General features: G+C 39.7%; 3 protein-coding genes across 14 annotated transcripts in view; 1 reads left to right on the top strand and 2 right to left on the bottom strand.

The window, feature by feature from the left end:
* Dscam2 (Down syndrome cell adhesion molecule 2) overlaps positions 1-12242 on the top strand; it is a 90420-nt gene extending 78178 nt beyond the window's left edge. For 2 of the 9 annotated variants that reach the window (XM_067357872.1, XM_067357870.1), the window contains exons 12-30: positions 1541-1660; positions 1871-2044; positions 2196-2346; positions 3064-3212; positions 3391-3522; positions 3822-4122; positions 4305-4483; positions 4596-4765; positions 4840-4978; positions 5056-5173; positions 5319-5770; positions 6081-6262; positions 6531-6924; positions 7113-7241; positions 7449-7601; positions 7937-8148; positions 8374-8527; positions 8586-8688; positions 9028-12242. In XM_067357872.1, coding sequence (XP_067213973.1) covers positions 1541-1660; positions 1871-2044; positions 2196-2346; positions 3064-3212; positions 3391-3522; positions 3822-4122; positions 4305-4483; positions 4596-4765; positions 4840-4978; positions 5056-5173; positions 5319-5770; positions 6081-6262; positions 6531-6924; positions 7113-7241; positions 7449-7601; positions 7937-8148; positions 8374-8527; positions 8586-8688; positions 9028-9274 — 3659 coding nt within the window. In that variant the 3' untranslated portion in view covers positions 9275-12242. Of the gene's footprint in view, positions 1-1540; positions 1661-1870; positions 2045-2195; positions 2347-3063; positions 3213-3390; positions 3523-3821; positions 4123-4304; positions 4484-4595; positions 4766-4839; positions 4979-5055; positions 5174-5318; positions 5771-6080; positions 6263-6530; positions 6925-7097; positions 7242-7448; positions 7602-7870; positions 8149-8373; positions 8528-8585; positions 8693-9027 lie in introns of those variants that run through there. The other 7 variants (XM_067357865.1, XM_067357866.1, XM_067357867.1 and 4 more) reach the window with 6 other exon arrangements.
* On the bottom strand, positions 11767-14327 carry LOC105678248 (tropomyosin-2). Its single transcript, XM_012377425.2, has 6 exons — positions 13688-14327; positions 13484-13617; positions 13079-13267; positions 12764-12839; positions 12549-12681; positions 11767-12455 (listed from the first exon to the last, which is right to left on the bottom strand). Exons 1-6 carry the CDS (start codon positions 13925-13927, stop codon positions 12373-12375), a joined length of 855 nt encoding a protein of 284 aa, XP_012232848.1. The 5' UTR covers positions 13928-14327; the 3' UTR covers positions 11767-12372.
* Positions 14328-14868: 541 nt separating this feature from the next.
* On the bottom strand, positions 14869-17711 carry LOC105678220 (tropomyosin-2). Of its 4 annotated transcripts, XM_012377361.2 has the most exons (7): positions 16996-17711; positions 16552-16842; positions 16219-16352; positions 15872-16060; positions 15725-15800; positions 15526-15658; positions 14869-15391 (listed from the first exon to the last, which is right to left on the bottom strand). In XM_012377361.2, exons 2-7 carry the CDS (start codon positions 16789-16791, stop codon positions 15309-15311), a joined length of 855 nt encoding a protein of 284 aa, XP_012232784.1. In that variant the 5' UTR covers positions 16792-16842; positions 16996-17711; the 3' UTR covers positions 14869-15308. The 4 variants fall into 4 exon arrangements, with proteins under 4 accessions (XP_012232784.1, XP_067214054.1, XP_067214056.1 ...); XM_067357953.1 differs by having other exon boundaries at positions 15526-15800; XM_067357955.1 differs by having other exon boundaries at positions 15526-15800; positions 17224-17711.
* Between the last annotated feature and the right edge of the window lie 48 nt (positions 17712-17759).

The raw sequence follows: 17759 nt of genomic DNA, 5'->3' as shown, positions 1-17759 counted from the left end.
ATAAAAAGCCTTTAAGCTCACCGGGGCCGATAGAGTCTTAAGTTCTCAAGCGCAGAAACTAGATATAAAGAGCTCGAACTCGTAAGAACTCGAGCGCGCGTCCTCCGTCCCGTCGGTGACCGGTAATGTAGGCTAGTAGTACGTATATTATTAATTAAATTCGTACTTTATCGAACTAGTCGTTAGACGCGGGTACTTATATATACATATATATTGTTATTATTATTATTGTTACCATTATTATTATTCGCCTCCTTCACGAGGTCCGCACCTATACACATCCCCGCCCTTGCGTACCTTTTTCCAAGAGTTCTACTTGTTTCACACGCCACCGTTTGGGCTCGAGTATATATATTTGTATACTCACGTTACGTTAATATATATATTATATACATATACGTCTATATATCTATCTATCTATCTATATATATTATATATTGTCGCACGCGATCGATGCGTGGCCGATATTTTGCCGTCTTGTAAAACGTTGGATACTCCCACTCACAGTATCTCGCTTGTGCAGCGTTTTTTTCACCACAGTAAGAAGTAGAACCTTGCCAAACAATACACCTAATCGTACAAGAAACCACCCCCTACGAGACTTTGTCGACAAATCGATGCGCGACGCAAAATCTCATGCCGAGTCGAGAAAATTTCAACGGCACCGAGCATCTGCGAATTTCATTTCTCTTTTCCTTTTTTTTTGTTTTTTTTATCAAGAGCTGAGAGCTGTATACGTATACTATATTTTGTCGCGCGCTATATCATAGAAAACGCCTTCGTTTCCGTTTGTCCTTGTTGGTAGCTCCTAGAAGAACTTTAAACGTTGCAGATAATAGATGATCGATTGTCCACGCCCCTGTCACTTTCCTTGTTACCCCTGTTGCGGTGTTGAATATAGAGGTGAATTGTCTGCTGCTGCCTGCGTGCGAATGACACGAGACTTTATATATATATATATATATATATATATATCAATTGACACCCGCGAAATACGCCTCGCATCGATTCATGACCCCCTCGACTCTCTCCAACTCTACCCCACCCACATACTTACCTTCATTCTCACTTTGTCTTCTCTCAGTCTTTATCTTTATCAGTTTCTTCATCACGCTAACTGTCGTGTACGTAAGCGTTGAGCGCGCGCGCGCGCGAATTCAAGAACCGCTGAAAACTCATGCGAAAGTAGAGAGCGTGTATTTCAAAGGAAGATCCAAAAGAACGTCGATAATTTCACACTTACGCGATACTATCTCTCTGTACATCTCTTTTTCTCTTTCTCTCTTTCACGCTTGTTTTATCGGTTCGTTTGAGATTCGATCTTTTTGACTTGTAAAGTCGCGTTGCGCGTCGAAGTAACACGAGCTCACGTAGCTCTCTTTCGTTCGGCGCCGCACTTTTTTTCACGACTCTCTCGTTTTCTACATCATCGAAACGTACCTGTCTCTAAATCGCTAACGACCAGTAAAGCAAGACATAATAAGTTGAAGGTTGGCGTTCACGATGGACCTGCGTAAAGCGGATCTCTCTAACGTTGCAGTGCCGCCCAGATGGATCGTCGAGCCGACCGACGTGAGCGTCGAGAGGAATCGTCACGTCGCGCTGCACTGCCAGGCGCAGGGCGTACCGACGCCGTCGATTGTCTGGAAAAAAGCCACCGGTGAGACGAATACGAATGTAGCAATTTCGATATACAAATATTTATATTTATCTTTCAACGTAGAGAACAAATAAATTCTATTTTTAAATATATCTTTTACCAATTTTTTTTAGGTCAGGAAAATATATTGAAATTTTTTCATATCAAATATATCGAACTTTGAACTGTCGCGATTGATCTTTACACAGTATATACATTTTTTTTCAACAGGAAGCAAAGCCGGTGATTACGAGGAGTTGCGTGAGAGAACGTACACCAAAATTCTCAGCAACGGCACTCTGTTGTTGCAACACGTGAAGGAAGACAGGGAGGGTTTCTATTTGTGTCACGCGAGCAACGGCATAGGAAGCGGCTTAGGCAAAGTCGTGCAATTAAAAGTTAATTGTGAGTAAAATGTGCTTTACGTTTTGCAATTAAATTTTTCCGATAACGCGAGCGTGATACGAGTGCTCGAACGTACGCGCATTTAATTTTCATATCAAATCTTATTGCCAGATTCATACTTTTCTGTACTTTGCTTCACGCGGCTTTGCAGCGTCTCCATATTTCGCGGCGCCGTCGCGGCTTGTCACCGTGAAAAAAGGGGATACGGCGACGTTACACTGCGAGGTACACGGCGATAAGCCGGTTACCGTTACCTGGCTGAAAGGCGGCAAAAGCGAGCTGAATCCCTCGACGAATTATCGGTAAGTCGAGATTAACCGTACATAGAATCATCGAACAGGGTTCAGCGGCGGACGCGATAATCGATACGCGCGAGTGAAATGAATGAATTAATTAAAACGCACAGCGCAAAATCTCTGTCACGCTGCAAATCTCGTTAAATTATCATGTCGTTCAGTGTACCGTATTTGTTGCGAGCGGTATATTATTCCCAATAAATCAGTCGAACGAATTTTAGCAAGCGAGATACAACGATTAGGGTATTACTAATGCATTTCGAACTGATAATCTACGCAGGCATATAAAGTACACTCGCTTATGGATGATACGAAAGCATCATATCTAGAGGGTCAATATTGATAGAATTTTTAAATGGACGAGAAAAAATTTCCAGTCCACATTTGCGAGTGTGAGATCGCAGTGGAAAGAGCGATACTTGCTTTATTTTTAAACCGAGACAATACATAATACAGAGCCGAGTGTTTTGCGGATAACATTGTATTGGTAAAAGCGTGATAATAAATGTATCACTTATACTAGATGAAGGGGGACAGTTTTACGTTTCCAACAAATATAATCCGTTTATCCGTTTATTAAGGAGAGAATATCGAAACGAGTTGTTCAAAGGGAGTTTTTATCTAAAATATTAGCATACCGCTAGCGGTGCGATGGCACATGAATATTTCATAGTTGTGCTCTTCACAAAGCTTTTAATGAACCTTTACGAATCCACTATGAAGCGTCGCAGTGAAGCAAGAAGTAACGCCGGACGGTGTCATCGCGCAATTGCAAATCTCGTCGGCGGAAGCCGCCGACAGCGGTGCGTACTTTTGTCAGGCGAACAATCTTTACGGCCGCGATCAGCAGTTGGTGCAACTCCTCGTGCAAGGTACGGTACAGAGGATTTATAGGTCAATTCGCCCTCGATATAGAATAATTGAATTCCGAATGCGATACTCTTGCGCTATATGCACGTATGCATGTATATATATATATATATATATATATGTATATATATTATATATCGACATGCGAAGTGCATTAATATCGAATTCCACACGTTTTAGAACCGCCACAACCGCCAAGTGCTCTAGAAACTGCCATGGTGGCGAGTCGTAGTATTAACGTTAAGTGGCAGCATAAGTCACAGGACACCAGTGAGGTCACCAAATATATTCTTCAGTACAAAGAGGGCGAAGGTAAAGTCAATTAACTACGTTAAATGGATGTAATGTGAAACTCGTCTTAAAGAGAAGGCACTGCTGATTAATTTCCATTTTGTTGAGAGCACAATTTTTTTATCCACATAATAATAACGTTATCTGTGTAACAAAATAATCCTAACGTTGAAAAATATATTTTATATTCTTATACTTCTTTTTCAAATTCTTCCGATGAATTTCTTAAAACTTTACTTTATCTTTCCATAAAAAATCGTTTTCTGCAATGTAAAATATATCTAAATAAAATCTCCACGTCTTGAAATCGAAACTGCTAGGCGGGATATGGCAACAGCAAGAGTTCACTGGGCCGCCCTTGCCGTATGCGGCATTGATTGACGATTTAAAACCTGCCACGCGGTATACTATACGCGTAATAGCGGAAGGCCCGGCCGGTCGATCTGTCCCTTCACCGGAACTCGTTGTCAAGACCGAACCGCAGAGGCCAGCCGGTCCACCGATGAATCTCGCGGCTAGAGCTCTCTCCTCGTCCGAGATTCTCGTCACTTGGTCGCCGCCGTTGCCGGAACTTCGTCACGGTGACATACAGGGCTTCAACGTCGGTTACAGAGAAACGAGGTAATACGACATCGACGTGAAGAAGATTAATTGTATAAAATGTGTAATGCTATTAAAAAGCGACTAATCTAAATGCAATTAAATATAACTTTTAATAAGATTAATCCAATGCATCTGAAAAAATAAAATAAAAACAAAGAATAAGAAGAATGAGCATCGTAATCAGGCTGCAATTATTTCAGCTCGAACAACCCGTCGTACAACTACAGCTCTGTGTCGGGCGACGGAGAAGAAGGCGGCGGGGAACTTCGGCTGACAGGTCTCAGGCCCTACACTAGGTACACCCTCGTCGTTCAAGCTTATAATCAGGTCGGGCCAGGACCACTGTGCGAGCCATTGCTTACGCAAACCTTGGAAGACGGTGATTACTGAATGTCTTGAATTTTTAATTGTTTCTTTTAAATCTTTCCCTTTTATTGTTTCTAAGATAAATTTTTTAAATGCAACAATTGTCCAAAAACGACTGTTTGTAGTTCCGAGTATGCCACCGGACGATGTGAGGTGCGCTGCGCTCACTTCTCAGTCCTTGCAAGTGTCCTGGCAACCTCCGTCTAACACGCACAGCAACGGCATTATTCAAGGCTACAAATTGAATTACGAACCGATTTTGGCGGATGCGTGGCGAGTGGTGGATGAGATGGAGGTGATTATTCTCCCAAATCGATCGTTGTTTTCGTGTGCTCTTATAATTGTAATTAATTATTTCCGCAATTATAGGTGCGTAAAACAAGCGCTCTAACGACAGTTCTGACTGGGCTCAGACGGTACACTAATTACACCATCCAAGTTTTGGCTTATACTAGAGTTGGCGATGGTGTACCGTCCGCAACGATTTACTGTCAGACGGAGGAAGATGGTGATTTACTATTAGATAACTCAGAAGTTAATCTTTTTTGATAGAACTTTAACAAAGCATTCTTTTTTTATTTTTAGTGCCAGGCAGCCCGGCTGATATCAAAGTCGTCGTGAGCTCGCCGCAAGCTCTTTTCATCTCGTGGCTGCCGCCACTCGAACCGAACGGAGTTATCACAAAATATAATCTTTATACAAGGTAATAAAAATCAAATTTGTATTATCTCGTCTGCCTCGTATCTACTCGACCAAAATGCCACTCTCGCAATTTAATATCTCCATGGAAATAAATTCTTATCAAATTTTTGTAAAGATAAAAAAAAAAAAAAAACAAAATTTTGCAGAGTCGTGGACGGACGGGAGGAACTTAATCACGGCAAAAAGACGTTGCCAGCAACAAGCACGTATTTCGAAGCGACCGACTTGCAACAGCACGTTGAATACCAATTCTGGGTGACCGGGAGTACTCGCGTAGGCGAGGGTCAGAGTTCGAGGGTGGCGGCGCAGGTGCCGACAAATCGAGTGCCAGCCAGGATCACATCCTTCGGCGGGCATGTTGTGCGTCCGTGGCGGGGCTCGGCCACTTTGGCCTGCAATGCGGTCGGCGATCCGACGAGAGAGTGGTACAAGGGTAATACGGAGCAGATACGCACCGATTCCGCGAGAAACGTGCAGATCTTGACGACCGGCGAACTGGTGTTATCGAATCTGCAATCGCAAGATAGCGGAAATTACACCTGCCAGGTGGAAAATTCTCAAGGCAGCGACAAACTGCATTACACTCTCACGGTGCAAGGTAATCTTTTGCGAAGAATGCTTTGTTCTCTTTTTTTTATTTGCGAGGCATCCCATTTTAATGAAAGACAAATTTTATTCAGAAATTTTACAAGAAAATACTGTACGTACATATTACGATAGTAAAACAATTATGCACTAATTTACTTGCGATATTATTGTGATGTAATTATTGATACATAATTACGATGCTGATATTCTGCTAAACAGATTTTAATAACAGCTAATCGCAAAATCAATTCACTACGTAGATTCAATTTTCGCGACTAGCGGAATATTGATGCAGTCTAGAATAACATCGACTGTTGCAGTTCCGCCCAGTGCTCCCGTATTGTACGTAACCAGCTCTACGTCAAGCAGTGTGTTATTGCATTGGAAATCCGAGCACAACGGCGGTGCACCGTTGACGGGCTACACGTTGTATTATCGAACTAGTCACGGTACTCTCGATGAGTTACAGTTATCTCGGCACGCTACCAGTCACGAACTGAAGGTAGACATATCTCAGATTAATTTGCAATAATAATTTCTCTTGAAAAAACATTAATGTCTCTAAGCAGATAATTATAACATAACAAATATGATAATAAAATCTCGACAAACAATTAAAATTAAAGCACGACTTTAGAAATAGACGTATTTTAATAAATGAATTGCCATTTTATTAAAAAATAAAAGTGTAATCTTTAAAGATGCTTTAACAATTTTTACTCGTCTAGATTTATTGCGAACAATAAGTAATAATTGTAATTTCTTAACAGGGACTCCTATGCGGCAACACATATCAATTGTATTTAACATCGCACAACAAAATCGGCAGCAGTCCATCGTCCCCGGTGCTGTCGGTTCGAACTCAGGGTCAAGCTCCGGGGATTCCACCATCAGCTGCCTTCCTCAGCCCGAATTCCACCACTCTGGTGCTTCGATTACACGTCTGGCCTGATAACGGGTGCCCCATCAAATATTTTGTCATTCAGTACAGGCCGATAAATGAATTCCACTGGACTTTGGTGTCGAACAATGTGAAAATGCAACGACGATTCGTCGTGACGAACTTAACACCCAGCTCGGTCTATCAGCTCAAGGTCGAGGCTCATAACGTGGCCGGTAGCAATCAAGCGGAGTTCACATTTGTGACATTGACGAAGGAGGGTGGTAAGTTTGAAGATGAGATCGAAATGATTCATTGTATAAGGAAAACACTAGTATAAGAATAATACAAGTTTTATTGGAAAATCTCGAATGATTGAAGATGCGTCCGCGCCATCCAATAAAACTGCTACATAGACACTTATATCCAAAAGCGCTGTGTTTCTGTAACCTTACAGAAACACCGCCCCCAGGACTATCGAAGCGCGGGATGACGTCGACCATGCCGTTTTACTCGGACATCAAGGTGATGCTGCCGTTGATCATTGCGACTGCCGCGTTAGTCGCCGCAGCGGTAATCGTCGCTATACGCTGGAGAAACAGTGAGTCCATTTTATGCAATTATTATATCTCAATGTTTTCTCATAAAACATATTTTTATAACGTAAAGATATTTTTCAACCTTATATCTTTTATTCAATTTAAAACAATTTTGTTAGCAGTACTGTGTAAATATATTTTTAAATATTTTTTTTTAATATATGAAAAAAATAAAATCAGAAGAATTAACGAAGAGATGCATTTGCCAGGGTATTTAGGAGGCCAAGTGCAACGACCAATGAAGGAGTCGCAAGAAAATCAACAGAATGCTGAGACGCAGCGGGAGCGTTACTACGCCACGATACACAAAGTGGCCCTGCAACAAGCTGCAAATACAGGTGCAGGACCTGACAAGATTCCAGGTGAACCTTTGTTATGATACGGACAATCGCCAGGTTTGGTATTATAATTACTGTTGCGCAGGTAAGAGCCGGCCGCTCAACAGTAAAACCAAATTCTTTGAAGCTGTAAGAGAAAGTGTTTTTAAAAAAATATGTAAAGAATTAAGCGAATTATTATTATTTTTGAACCAATTTTTTTAAAAATGATTTCTCCCTTAAAAAAATGATTATTAAGTTGAAAATAAAAGCAAATTTTTGTATACCTATGTTTGCGATTTTGCTCGAAATAGATGGACGACTGAAACAGTTAGCCCGACGCGATTTGAAAGGTAGGCAATGCCTCTGGTGGGTTACAGAGACAGCGGAGGACATTTCGCCGTACGCTACGTTCCAGCTTTCGGAGGGTGGCGGGGGAAGCCTGGCAGGGTTGGGCGCATTGGGAGGACTGGGAGGCGCGGCGGAGGCCACGGCGGCCGGTCTTCACCCGAACAACACTCTTCTTCACAGCTTCATGTATCACGAACACGCCATGACCGAAGGATGCGCAAGCCCTCCACCAGCGGCGACGGTAAATTTCACATTTTCCATTTCCTAAAATCATCATCATCAATTATTTTGATCCATTTTAAAACATTACAAATTTTGAATAATATAGCATGTCAATATAATTATTTTATATAAATATTTGCTGATTAAAAATAAGAATAAAAAATTCAATGTAATTTAAAATAAAAATCAAAATAATTGTGTTATAAATCCCATCACGGTTGGCACAATAATTCAATTTGTGCAGAGCATGAAGAGTGTTTCATCGAGAAGGCGACAGCAGAGAAAGCAGCAAACCCCGGGCGATGTCGAGAGCGACGAGAGCGAGTCTGACCCGGATCAACTGATAAGCTCGCGCACGGAATCGTCGAATCAACTGGACGCTGGCAAATTGAAACATAGTATGTTTCAAATTTTATTAAAATCTTTAACTCGTTTTTCAACAAATTCTTGTTTTAGTTCGCGCGGTTTCGGACTTTATCTATCACGGTACGTCGAGCACATCTTCGGACATTTCTCCCATGTCCGAACAGAAGTCACTGCCACGAAGGGGGCGATCAAGGTAATGATACAAATAGCAGATACAAATCATTATCACTAGGTGCCATAATTCTTCAATTTGCAGTTTTCTTGAAAATTTCATACTGCGTCAAAGCATACAAAAATAAAATACAAATTGAGTAGTTCTGTGCCATATTTGTCAAGTTTACATTTTCTTTATTTAATTTCGATATCAGAAGTGACAAGTTATCTGCTAAAATTATTAATACAATAACGATTTATTATTAAATTAAATTCATGAAATACCTTGTGGCACCTAATTGCTCGATTATTCCTCATCGCAAAACGCTTATTCGCAACATCCAGCAGTAAGTCTCGTTTCTCTTGGCTGTCTCGTAAGATGGCATGTTCCCAGCAGGAGCTCTCTACGAACGCTACTGCCGCCGATCTCGGTCGCGGAGACCGCATTCGTCGGCAATCAGGGGGCGGTTGTGCCCACGCCGGGAAACGGGGACCGACCGGAGCTCAGCGAGGCCGAGTGCGACATTGACTCACTGAAGAAGCTGAAACTGGGTCTGAGGAGCTCTCTGTGGTCGCGGCCGAGCACTCAAAATAATCCCTCCTCGGATTACTCCATCGCCGTCTAATCTGTCCCTCCCGGCGCGGTATTACTTCCCCACGGTAGCCACCCCCCCCCCTTTCGTTCCCTCTCTCAACCCCCGTGGGCCAAAGATTAGGTAAATTGATAAATCTCTTTCCTTCGTGTCTCGTCGAGGATTTCCTCGTGGCCACTCGTACAGCCGCTCGACTGCCACGGGCACATACACGTCTCTGTCGATGATAGATAAATTACATTCTACTCGTTAACGATGATCGATAGGGAGAGGCGTGCATAGGTAAAATCGCGGGAGGGCTTGAGGCAACGATGAGCGAGTACAGAAGAACAGACCGAGTACATCGAGTTAAAAATAAAAAGAAATTTGTTTCCAAAAGAATCTAGAATTCTTAGTATTTTTTGATGAAATTATTATCATAACTCGTTCGACGTAACATAATTTATAATAAGGAATTTTTTTTTACATTTTTCTTACAGATATCAGCTTTTTATAACGTGAGAAAACGCAAGACGTGGAACTGTTCTTCTGTGAACGTATTTCTTTGTTGATCGAGCCGAGAGAGCTAGTCGAAAGTATTTAAAAATACGTGCGTCTCCTCTTCCTTGCCTCCGATATGACGCAAGATAATACACGTGCGTGGAGTGCGTAGTGTGCGTGAGTGAGTCCGAATGTGTGGATGATCGTCGAATCGCATATGCGAATGCGTGCCAAAACGACAATTTGCTCAGACCGCTGCGAGTCGTTCGTCGGCGGGCGATCCATTCGAGACCAAAGACTTAATCGTACGAACAGAGCACGGGAGAGTCCTTCGCGTATCATGAACAAAAGAGGTGGCAGGCTGCATCTGCTTCCGCCTTCCGAAAAATACCGCCTTCTATTCACACGAATTTTATCGTGTCATTTTCATAATATTTATTTCAATGCTATTTATGCATTCTAGCTTACCACTAAGATCACAACTTTTAATTTTTATTAAAATACACTTGAGATAGTCTCGAAAATTATTAGTTATCTCATTAACATAATTTATTCCCTGAAAATATACGAAGCAGCTCTCGCCACCTTGAAAATTACTCGTCTATGTTCGATGTACGCATGTTATTAGGATCGGGATAAAATAACGTAAAGGATTGTAAAGGAGAAAACACGGACACCAAATGCGGATTGTTGGGCTCTGTTGCGTTGTAAAGTTTATATATACGTACGAATAGCACCGTTGATTACTTTAAGTCCGTTATTAATCCTAAGACTTCTATGTAGAACGTTTTCCTGTGCGCGGAGCGCGATACGATCGGAGAAATCGAGCGCGAGACTGATCGTGGCGATCTCGTTTTCCGCTGTGTAAATTTCAGCCGAGGCGCTCGAAGGAGAACCGCGAGTGAATATTCTCTCTCCTTTTCTCTGATAAATCTCTCTTCTAATGTCGCGCACTTTGAGACTTCGTAATCCGAGGCGACCAAATTTTATTATTACGCGACAAGTCGTACCAGCGAAACTCCTTCTCAGACTGAAATCGAAAGTAATACGAAATCGCCGTTAGAATTAATTAAACGCGCGTGTCCTAACACGCCGTGATCTTCCAATACTTCCACAACACTGCCATTTTCGCAGACTATTTACCATGTAAAGTTTAATCGCTTTACTCTCCGGAACAAAATAAAAAAAAAAGAAGAAGACATTTTTGTAACTTTTACCGAGATCGAAGTGACGTATTCGGCGTAACCGTTCGACCCCGTTTCTCCTGCCGACAAGCGTCACTCTAAATAGTTAAGTATACTATACGGTGTTTTATATTCGGATCTGTGATGACGTGTCTACTTCCACTTCCTAGTTTATTTGAACACTAAGGAGACTGCGCCGAATTCATTGCATGTCTCTGTCTCTTTCTATACGTCGACGATAATTTTGAAAAAAAAGAGAAGTCCAGGAAGGCTTGTGAAATTCTAATCTTGCCGTAATATTGTAAGCGACGTTTTAAAGTTTCGCGTTTACCGTGAAACAATGCCGATAAGAGCTAAAGGAAAGCTGTGCGCGACACTACGAAGACGAGGCCGTAGATATTCGTATATAAATACATATATTTGGAGTACACGGGCATCAAGACGAGCGTGCATGCAGCATGTACGACGCGTATGTTTAATGTATATAAGGGAAGCACGTCAATCAAACTCGTAGTGTTCGATTAATCCGATAAGGCGGTCTTCGGGGAGGACGAAGCGCGATTCGTGGCGCGGTGATCGCTGGACATTTTCGTCGACACGATTTTTGTACATTTCTCTTGCATCATGGGCCGACCGAGTTCTGTCAATCTCAATATCGTAACCTTTCAGGGACCAGTTCTCTTCGTTGTTCATAATTGTATAAGAAGCGAATGAAAAAAATTCTCAATAATCACGAGTAACCGATCAACGAATTTTCCACTACGCAATTTTTCACAAAGATCATCTGAATTCCACAGTTTTTCCATTTTTTTTTTTTTTTTTTTTTTTTTTTGGATTCGATAAGTTAAGATCTCGGTGTGATATTTTTGTCGGATTATCGGATTTACGTTGTAGCGCGACTTGTGCGAATTTTGCGGTCCTCGAAGGATGGTGCAGTGACATAACTCGGTGCATCTCTCGTTACCTTATGCAATAATCCGTGCAACTCGGAGAATGCACTTTAATTGCTGCATTGATGCGGATAGGGACGAGTGAACAAATCAAATGGACGATTGTTATTGTAACCGCGATTAACGTCGTTGTAGAAAGAAAAAAAAAGAAAGGAAAAGGCGCGAGTGCGGCGCACGTGCGGTCCAATCGCGAGATCGCGCAAGAGTCATCGCGAGAGCTCCGTGAAATAAAGAAAAGCACGCGAATTTTTTCTCCGTTCTGCGATCGGAGGTTGTACGATTAAAATTGTGCGATTAAATTTAAACTGTATTAAATCTGTGGTACGACATTTCGATGCATTGTGTCGATCGTAGAATCGATTAAATAAATTGATATCGTGTAAAGTACACGGGGTGAATTTTCTGCGAACCTCATGAGACAATTCAATAAAGGTGAGAATTTGCGATTACATTTATATTTATGCAATGCAAATCTTGATGACAGATAATCCATTGAACGTTTTATACGAGAATTCTTTCAGTAACCCGTGAGCTCCGAAAACGTGGAGTCCAAATCGTCGCAGATAAATTTGTATTTTTCCTTTTCTTTCAAAAGATAATCTAAAATATGAAAAATAATTTATCAATAACAATGAATATTGTTTTGACAAATGTATAAAAATTTAGAATCTATAAAAGCGCATATAATATCACCTTCTCTCTTGTCCATTTCTTTCGTGAATATCTTGACTGTTTTTTCGGCGGTTATAGCACGTTTCTCAGCAACTTTTAGTCTGATTTTTAATTCCTTCAATTGCGCTTTAAACTCTTCCACCCTTTGATTAGCCTGCAATAAACAATCTCTTTTAATTTTCTTATTTTTTGGAATGCAAAAGAAAACAGAATAATTAATATAAGAGAATTTTTACTTTTTCTTCAGACACCTCAAGAGACTTCAGTATATTGCCGACGATGAATAGCTCATCTTCTCGTTCGAGGATTTTTCTAAAACATCATTGTGCGTCAGCTTGCTAATTTATTTTAAACAGTTTTAGCGTGTTTGACAAACACAAAAATAATAATTAAAAAATGTTTACATGCATATATGAAAAGTTTTCTTGCAATGGTAAAATATCTATAAAAATAGGAAACATTGTCATTTTAATAAACTGAAAATAGACGAGAAAGGATTCAGCCGACAAGAATGCAAGTTCTATATTTAGAGAATCGCCTGTGATACGTACGCCTCGCTCGATTTAACCCTTTCTTCTGCCGCTTCAAGTTCGTCCTCGACGAATGCCAATTTTCTAGAAATCTCATCCGATTTCGTGTCAGCGTCCTCGGCGATGAGTCTCGCTTCCTTCAACTGCGCCATCAGTTGGTCCATCCTTTCTTCGTCCTGCTTACTTCTGTTTTCCAGAACTTTGCAGATGCTGAATAAGTATTATTTTACGATTACAGCATTTAAAATTGTGCTTGCAATAAAAACGACAATAGGATTAGCAAATTTAATTTTTATAACATTATTACTTTTGTAATAATAAATATCAATATAATTTATCATATAATAGAAAGTATTTCCTATAATAATTAATAAAATATAACAAAATAATATTAATTTAAAAAATGTTATATATAAATATTTTTACCGCTTTGCATCTTCCGCAGTTTCCGTAGCCTGCGTCAGCTTCGCTTGAGCCGACAAACGTCGCTCCTCGGACTTTTCTAAATTCTGGACGCACTGCTGCATTTTTCTATTCAGCACCGCCAGTTCCGACTGCGTCTGCAATTTTACAGTTGACGAAAGGCGAATTGAATCGAAGACGCGCAATGTATTTTTCTGACTCACTAACCACGATATAGACTCTCTCTTTCATCTCGAGATTCTTGTTTGATTTTATCAACTGGGTTTTGCTCACTTCCAAATCGTGCTCCATTTGTACCAGCTTTTTCGCCAATTCGCGAACTTCGTCCTTCAGTTTTTCTTCCCTTCGATTCGCCTCCTTCGCTTGCTGATCACACAGATCAGCTTTGTCCATCGCGAGATCTTTCTCGAGTTTCAATGTCTGCAGACGTTTCTTAATAGCGTTCATGGCTTTGTATAAAATTGATAATATTTTTTCAAGCTAATTAATGACGATAATTTAATAAAATTTTTAACAAAGAAATTGTCCTAAATTAATCAAATTATTGTTATTATCTTAATGACTTAGTTAAAACTGTAATTGTATTAATTAAATATTTATTGAGTAGATATTCTTTTAATAACTTTTAATATCTTAATTTCACAATAATTATTTTTATTTTATATATTTCTTTTAAAAAAACCAATTGCAAATGTCCGAACGATTCCGAAGTATTCTTTAAATTGTCGCACTTTAAATTGAAACACTTTTACTTTGAAAAATCTTATTGTACATAAAAATGATGATCACTCTGTCAAACAGAAATTTAGATTGCTACAGAAACGAGCGAAGTACCAAATGCAATGCTCGTAGGTTACTGTACTCAGTGACCGATGAGGACAATGCTTTATAGGCTCAATGTAATGCAAAAGAACAAAAGTGAGCGTCGCTTTAGTTAGGCTCAAACGAATTCTTAGACTTCTTAAAGCACTAGTGTGCTTTGTTGTGCCAATAATATTGCCGATTGCAAATAGATTGATTAAATATTTATTTTGCATTATATTTACAGCAATAATAGATTTCATAATTCGTGTAATACGTACTTTTCAAAATAACAGACCTTATTGCATTATAAACTACTGTTATTCAATCAATACATAATAAAAATAAAAATTTAATTTCTATCTCTTTCTATCAAAATTGTATTTCTTCGATCCACTTTAAATATAATATTTAATTATCAAAAAAGAATTTATTATTAAAGATATTAAGTAAAAAATTTCTAAATAAAATAAAAAATCAAGAGTACTATTCATTATATATTTAATTATCTTCAGAAGCTTTATTGACAGATTTATTAAGAGCATAATATATGAAAAGTAAAAATATTTAAAAAATGAAAACAAAAGGATTTGTAGTATCGTTTATTGAAAATACAGATTTTACATAGAACAATAAAAAGGATGCGTGATATCATGGTCTCATTCACGTGTAGCGAACGACAAGTCCCTCCAACGCTTCTGAAAGAAAAAAAATAGACGAAATCGTCAATGTTCGATCGACACAGCAAATCACGAGCGACCGTGAACCAGTTGCTCGTCGATTTTGGCAAGGTGTTACGCGAACCAAAGCAGTTATAGTACCAAGCGGTATTGCATGCCTTGTCCATCAGTGTATTATTGCGCGAAGCGGGTTATTTCTAATGTTCGCTTATGGCATTTCATATGACAAAACAAATTGGCATTGCATAGCATCTAAGCACAGTAAAATAATCAGGCGTCCGTGTTAGATAATAGCGAATAAGCGAAAGAATAGTAGCGAAAGTCAAGTCGAATTTATTCGCGGGACTTTAGTATCCTGTCATCTCAGCGAACGTCGCATCCATATCGTCGCAGACTGCCTTGTACTTTTCCTTCTCTTCTTTAAGTTCGTCTGAAACAAGCAGCAATCTCGTCAGTACACCAAAGAAAAATTGTTTCTTAATTTTAATTATTTAGATTTAAATAAAAAATTTTTTTATTCCTATATTTTCGGTAAATTAAAATCACCCCCGCAATATTTCTTACCTTCTTTCATATCCACCTCCTTTATTAACGTCTTGACTGTTCTTTCAGCGTTAATCGCACGTTTCTCCGCTTCCTTCAACTTTTTCTTCAAAGATTTTAGCTGTATCTTAAAGTCTTCTACTCGTTGATTTGCCTGAAATTCAAAAATAATCGAGAAGTACATTGCAAATAATGACTTTGGCAATGCATTATACGATACCTTTTCCTCGGATACTTCGAGAGACTTGACAATATTTTGTACGATGAAGAGTTCGTCTTCGCGTTCCACGATTTTGCTACAACGAGATTTCTCAATAAAAAAACTTATAAACAATATAAAAAAAAGTGCTTTAATAGATATACATACGCTTCGCTAGTTTTCACTCTTTCTTCAGCAGCTTCCAATTCCTCCTCCACGAATTGCAACTTCCTGGCTATCTCATCGGACTTTGAATCGGCGTCTTCGGCAATTAATCTTGCATCCTTCAGTTCTGACATCAGCTTCTCCATACGTTCTTCATCCAAACGACTTCTGTCCGCCAGGACATTGCACATTCTACACAAACGAAAAAAAGGAACACTGCTCCATCGAGTACTTGTGCGTAATATATTTTTCCGATTTATGTTTATTTAAATTTACAGTTATAATGTGCATTGTTTTCAAAAACTTTGAGATAATAATAATAATGAATGAATAACAATGAATTTATGAACCTTTGCGCGTCGTCCGCGAGTTCGGTTGCACGTGCCAGCTTTAATTGAGCAGTAAGACGCAGCTCTTCCTTTTTAGTGAGACTCGCTTCGATCTCCTGAACTCTCTTTGTTAGGACGGTACGATCTTGTTCAGCCTGTAGGAGATTAATTAATACAAGCAAAAGGTTTCCTTAATTTTTTAGATAAATAGTTAATGGAGCTTAAAATATTAATCGCTGTAGATAGTTAATAGCTAATGTGCTAAATTTTTATCACAGCTTTAAAAAAAATTTGCTTTTTTTAGGAACTCAAATTAAAAAAAAACAATAAAATCCATTAATCATTATTACGCACTTTAGACCAAGATTTTTCGCACTGCTCCAGATCGGCAGTCGATTGCTCCAGATTAGCTTTGGTGATACCGTAATCGCGCTCCAATTGGGTCAATCGCTTTTGCAGGTCCCTAAGATCATCGTTCAGCCTGTCGGCTCTTATATTTTCCTGTTTCGCTTTCGTCTCATTGACTTCAACTTTCTCATTTGCGGCGTCCATCTCCAGCTTCAACGCCGCGATTTTTTTCTTGATCGCCTCCATTGTGACGCGCGATTTCGAGCTTTCTCCTTATTGATTATCAATCCCGCAAAACTGCAATGCGACAACAATAAAAGGTAAAAAGTACACTGACAATTACGCGATCGGAGGCTGTAAGTCGAGTCGTTTAATTAGAATGCAAATAAAATTTGATTGTATTAATCACCTGAATAGATTCTTAAAGAATATTTCGATTATAATTCGTACCTTAAATATAGCAAGAAAAAAGAAGATCAAGTGGTCAATGAAGAACCTTTATTGTTCACCGCGAGGTTTCACTCCGTCATTCGACAATTTATCTCGTCACTCTAATCGCACGATTAGCAATCGATTAATAGATCACGTTACGCGAACCACTCGACGGACAGTTTAATTAATTTCGCACGGTGATGTCGGACTAGCGGAGAAATTCCTACTAAGGAGGACAACACTCACTGTGATCGTGGCGATGATCCACGGGGAGAATGCACAACCGGATGCCTTCGACAGCTAAGCTAAAATAAAACGAAACCGATCGGCCGGCGGCCACCTTCTCGAACTCCCCGATCCAATCCAATTCTATAATTGTTTGGGGACTTTGGCTGTCGTCCCGAAACTTACCCTCCAGGCTCTCCGCCGATCTTCGTCGCGGCTGCCTACGAAACGCGATATCCGCCCGTTGCCGTGCTATTTTAGGTCCCACAAAAATCCCGTTTCTGTTTTCTGCCGACCGCGTAATTGATTCTTTATCATAAACAACCAAGCCAGTCTCCATTCTCCGTAGATTTAAAAATTAATAGAAATTAATTATCCCTCGAACGACAAAGTTCTGAGATTTTACACGGATGGCAAAGATGAGATGTTCCAGACGTCCTAAAGATGTTTTATTTAGAACATTAGGATTTTGTGTGGCCTAGTTTTATAAAAAAATGTAAAAAAATATGAAAATTATAAATCCAAGAATCTGCAGAAACTTAGCAAATTAACAACTG

The sequence above is a fragment of the Linepithema humile genome, chromosome 6 (assembly GCF_040581485.1).
Source record: "Linepithema humile isolate Giens D197 chromosome 6, Lhum_UNIL_v1.0, whole genome shotgun sequence".
NCBI classification, from domain to species: domain Eukaryota; kingdom Metazoa; phylum Arthropoda; class Insecta; order Hymenoptera; family Formicidae; genus Linepithema; species Linepithema humile.
This window is presented reverse-complemented; position numbering and strand designations above follow the sequence as displayed.

Coding starts and splice junctions, on each gene's coding strand:
- LOC105678248 (XM_012377425.2), bottom strand. CDS start 13,927: ATGAACGCTATTAAGAAACGTCTGCAGACATTGAAACTCGAGAAAGAT. Junction 13,618..13,687: donor AAGAGAGAGTCTATATCGTG/GTTAGTGAGTCA, acceptor GTAAAATTGCAG/ACGCAGTCGGAACTGGCGGT. Junction 13,268..13,483: donor ACTGCGGAAGATGCAAAGCG/GTAAAAATATTT, acceptor ATACTTATTCAG/CATCTGCAAAGTTCTGGAAA.
- LOC105678220 (XM_067357954.1), bottom strand. CDS start 16,791: ATGGAGGCGATCAAGAAAAAAATCGCGGCGTTGAAGCTGGAGATGGAC. Junction 16,061..16,218: donor CTCGCGGACGACGCGCAAAG/GTTCATAAATTC, acceptor TCGTTTGTGTAG/AATGTGCAATGTCCTGGCGG. Junction 15,392..15,525: donor GGAGGTGGATATGAAAGAAG/GTAAGAAATATT, acceptor TGCTTGTTTCAG/ACGAACTTAAAGAAGAGAAG.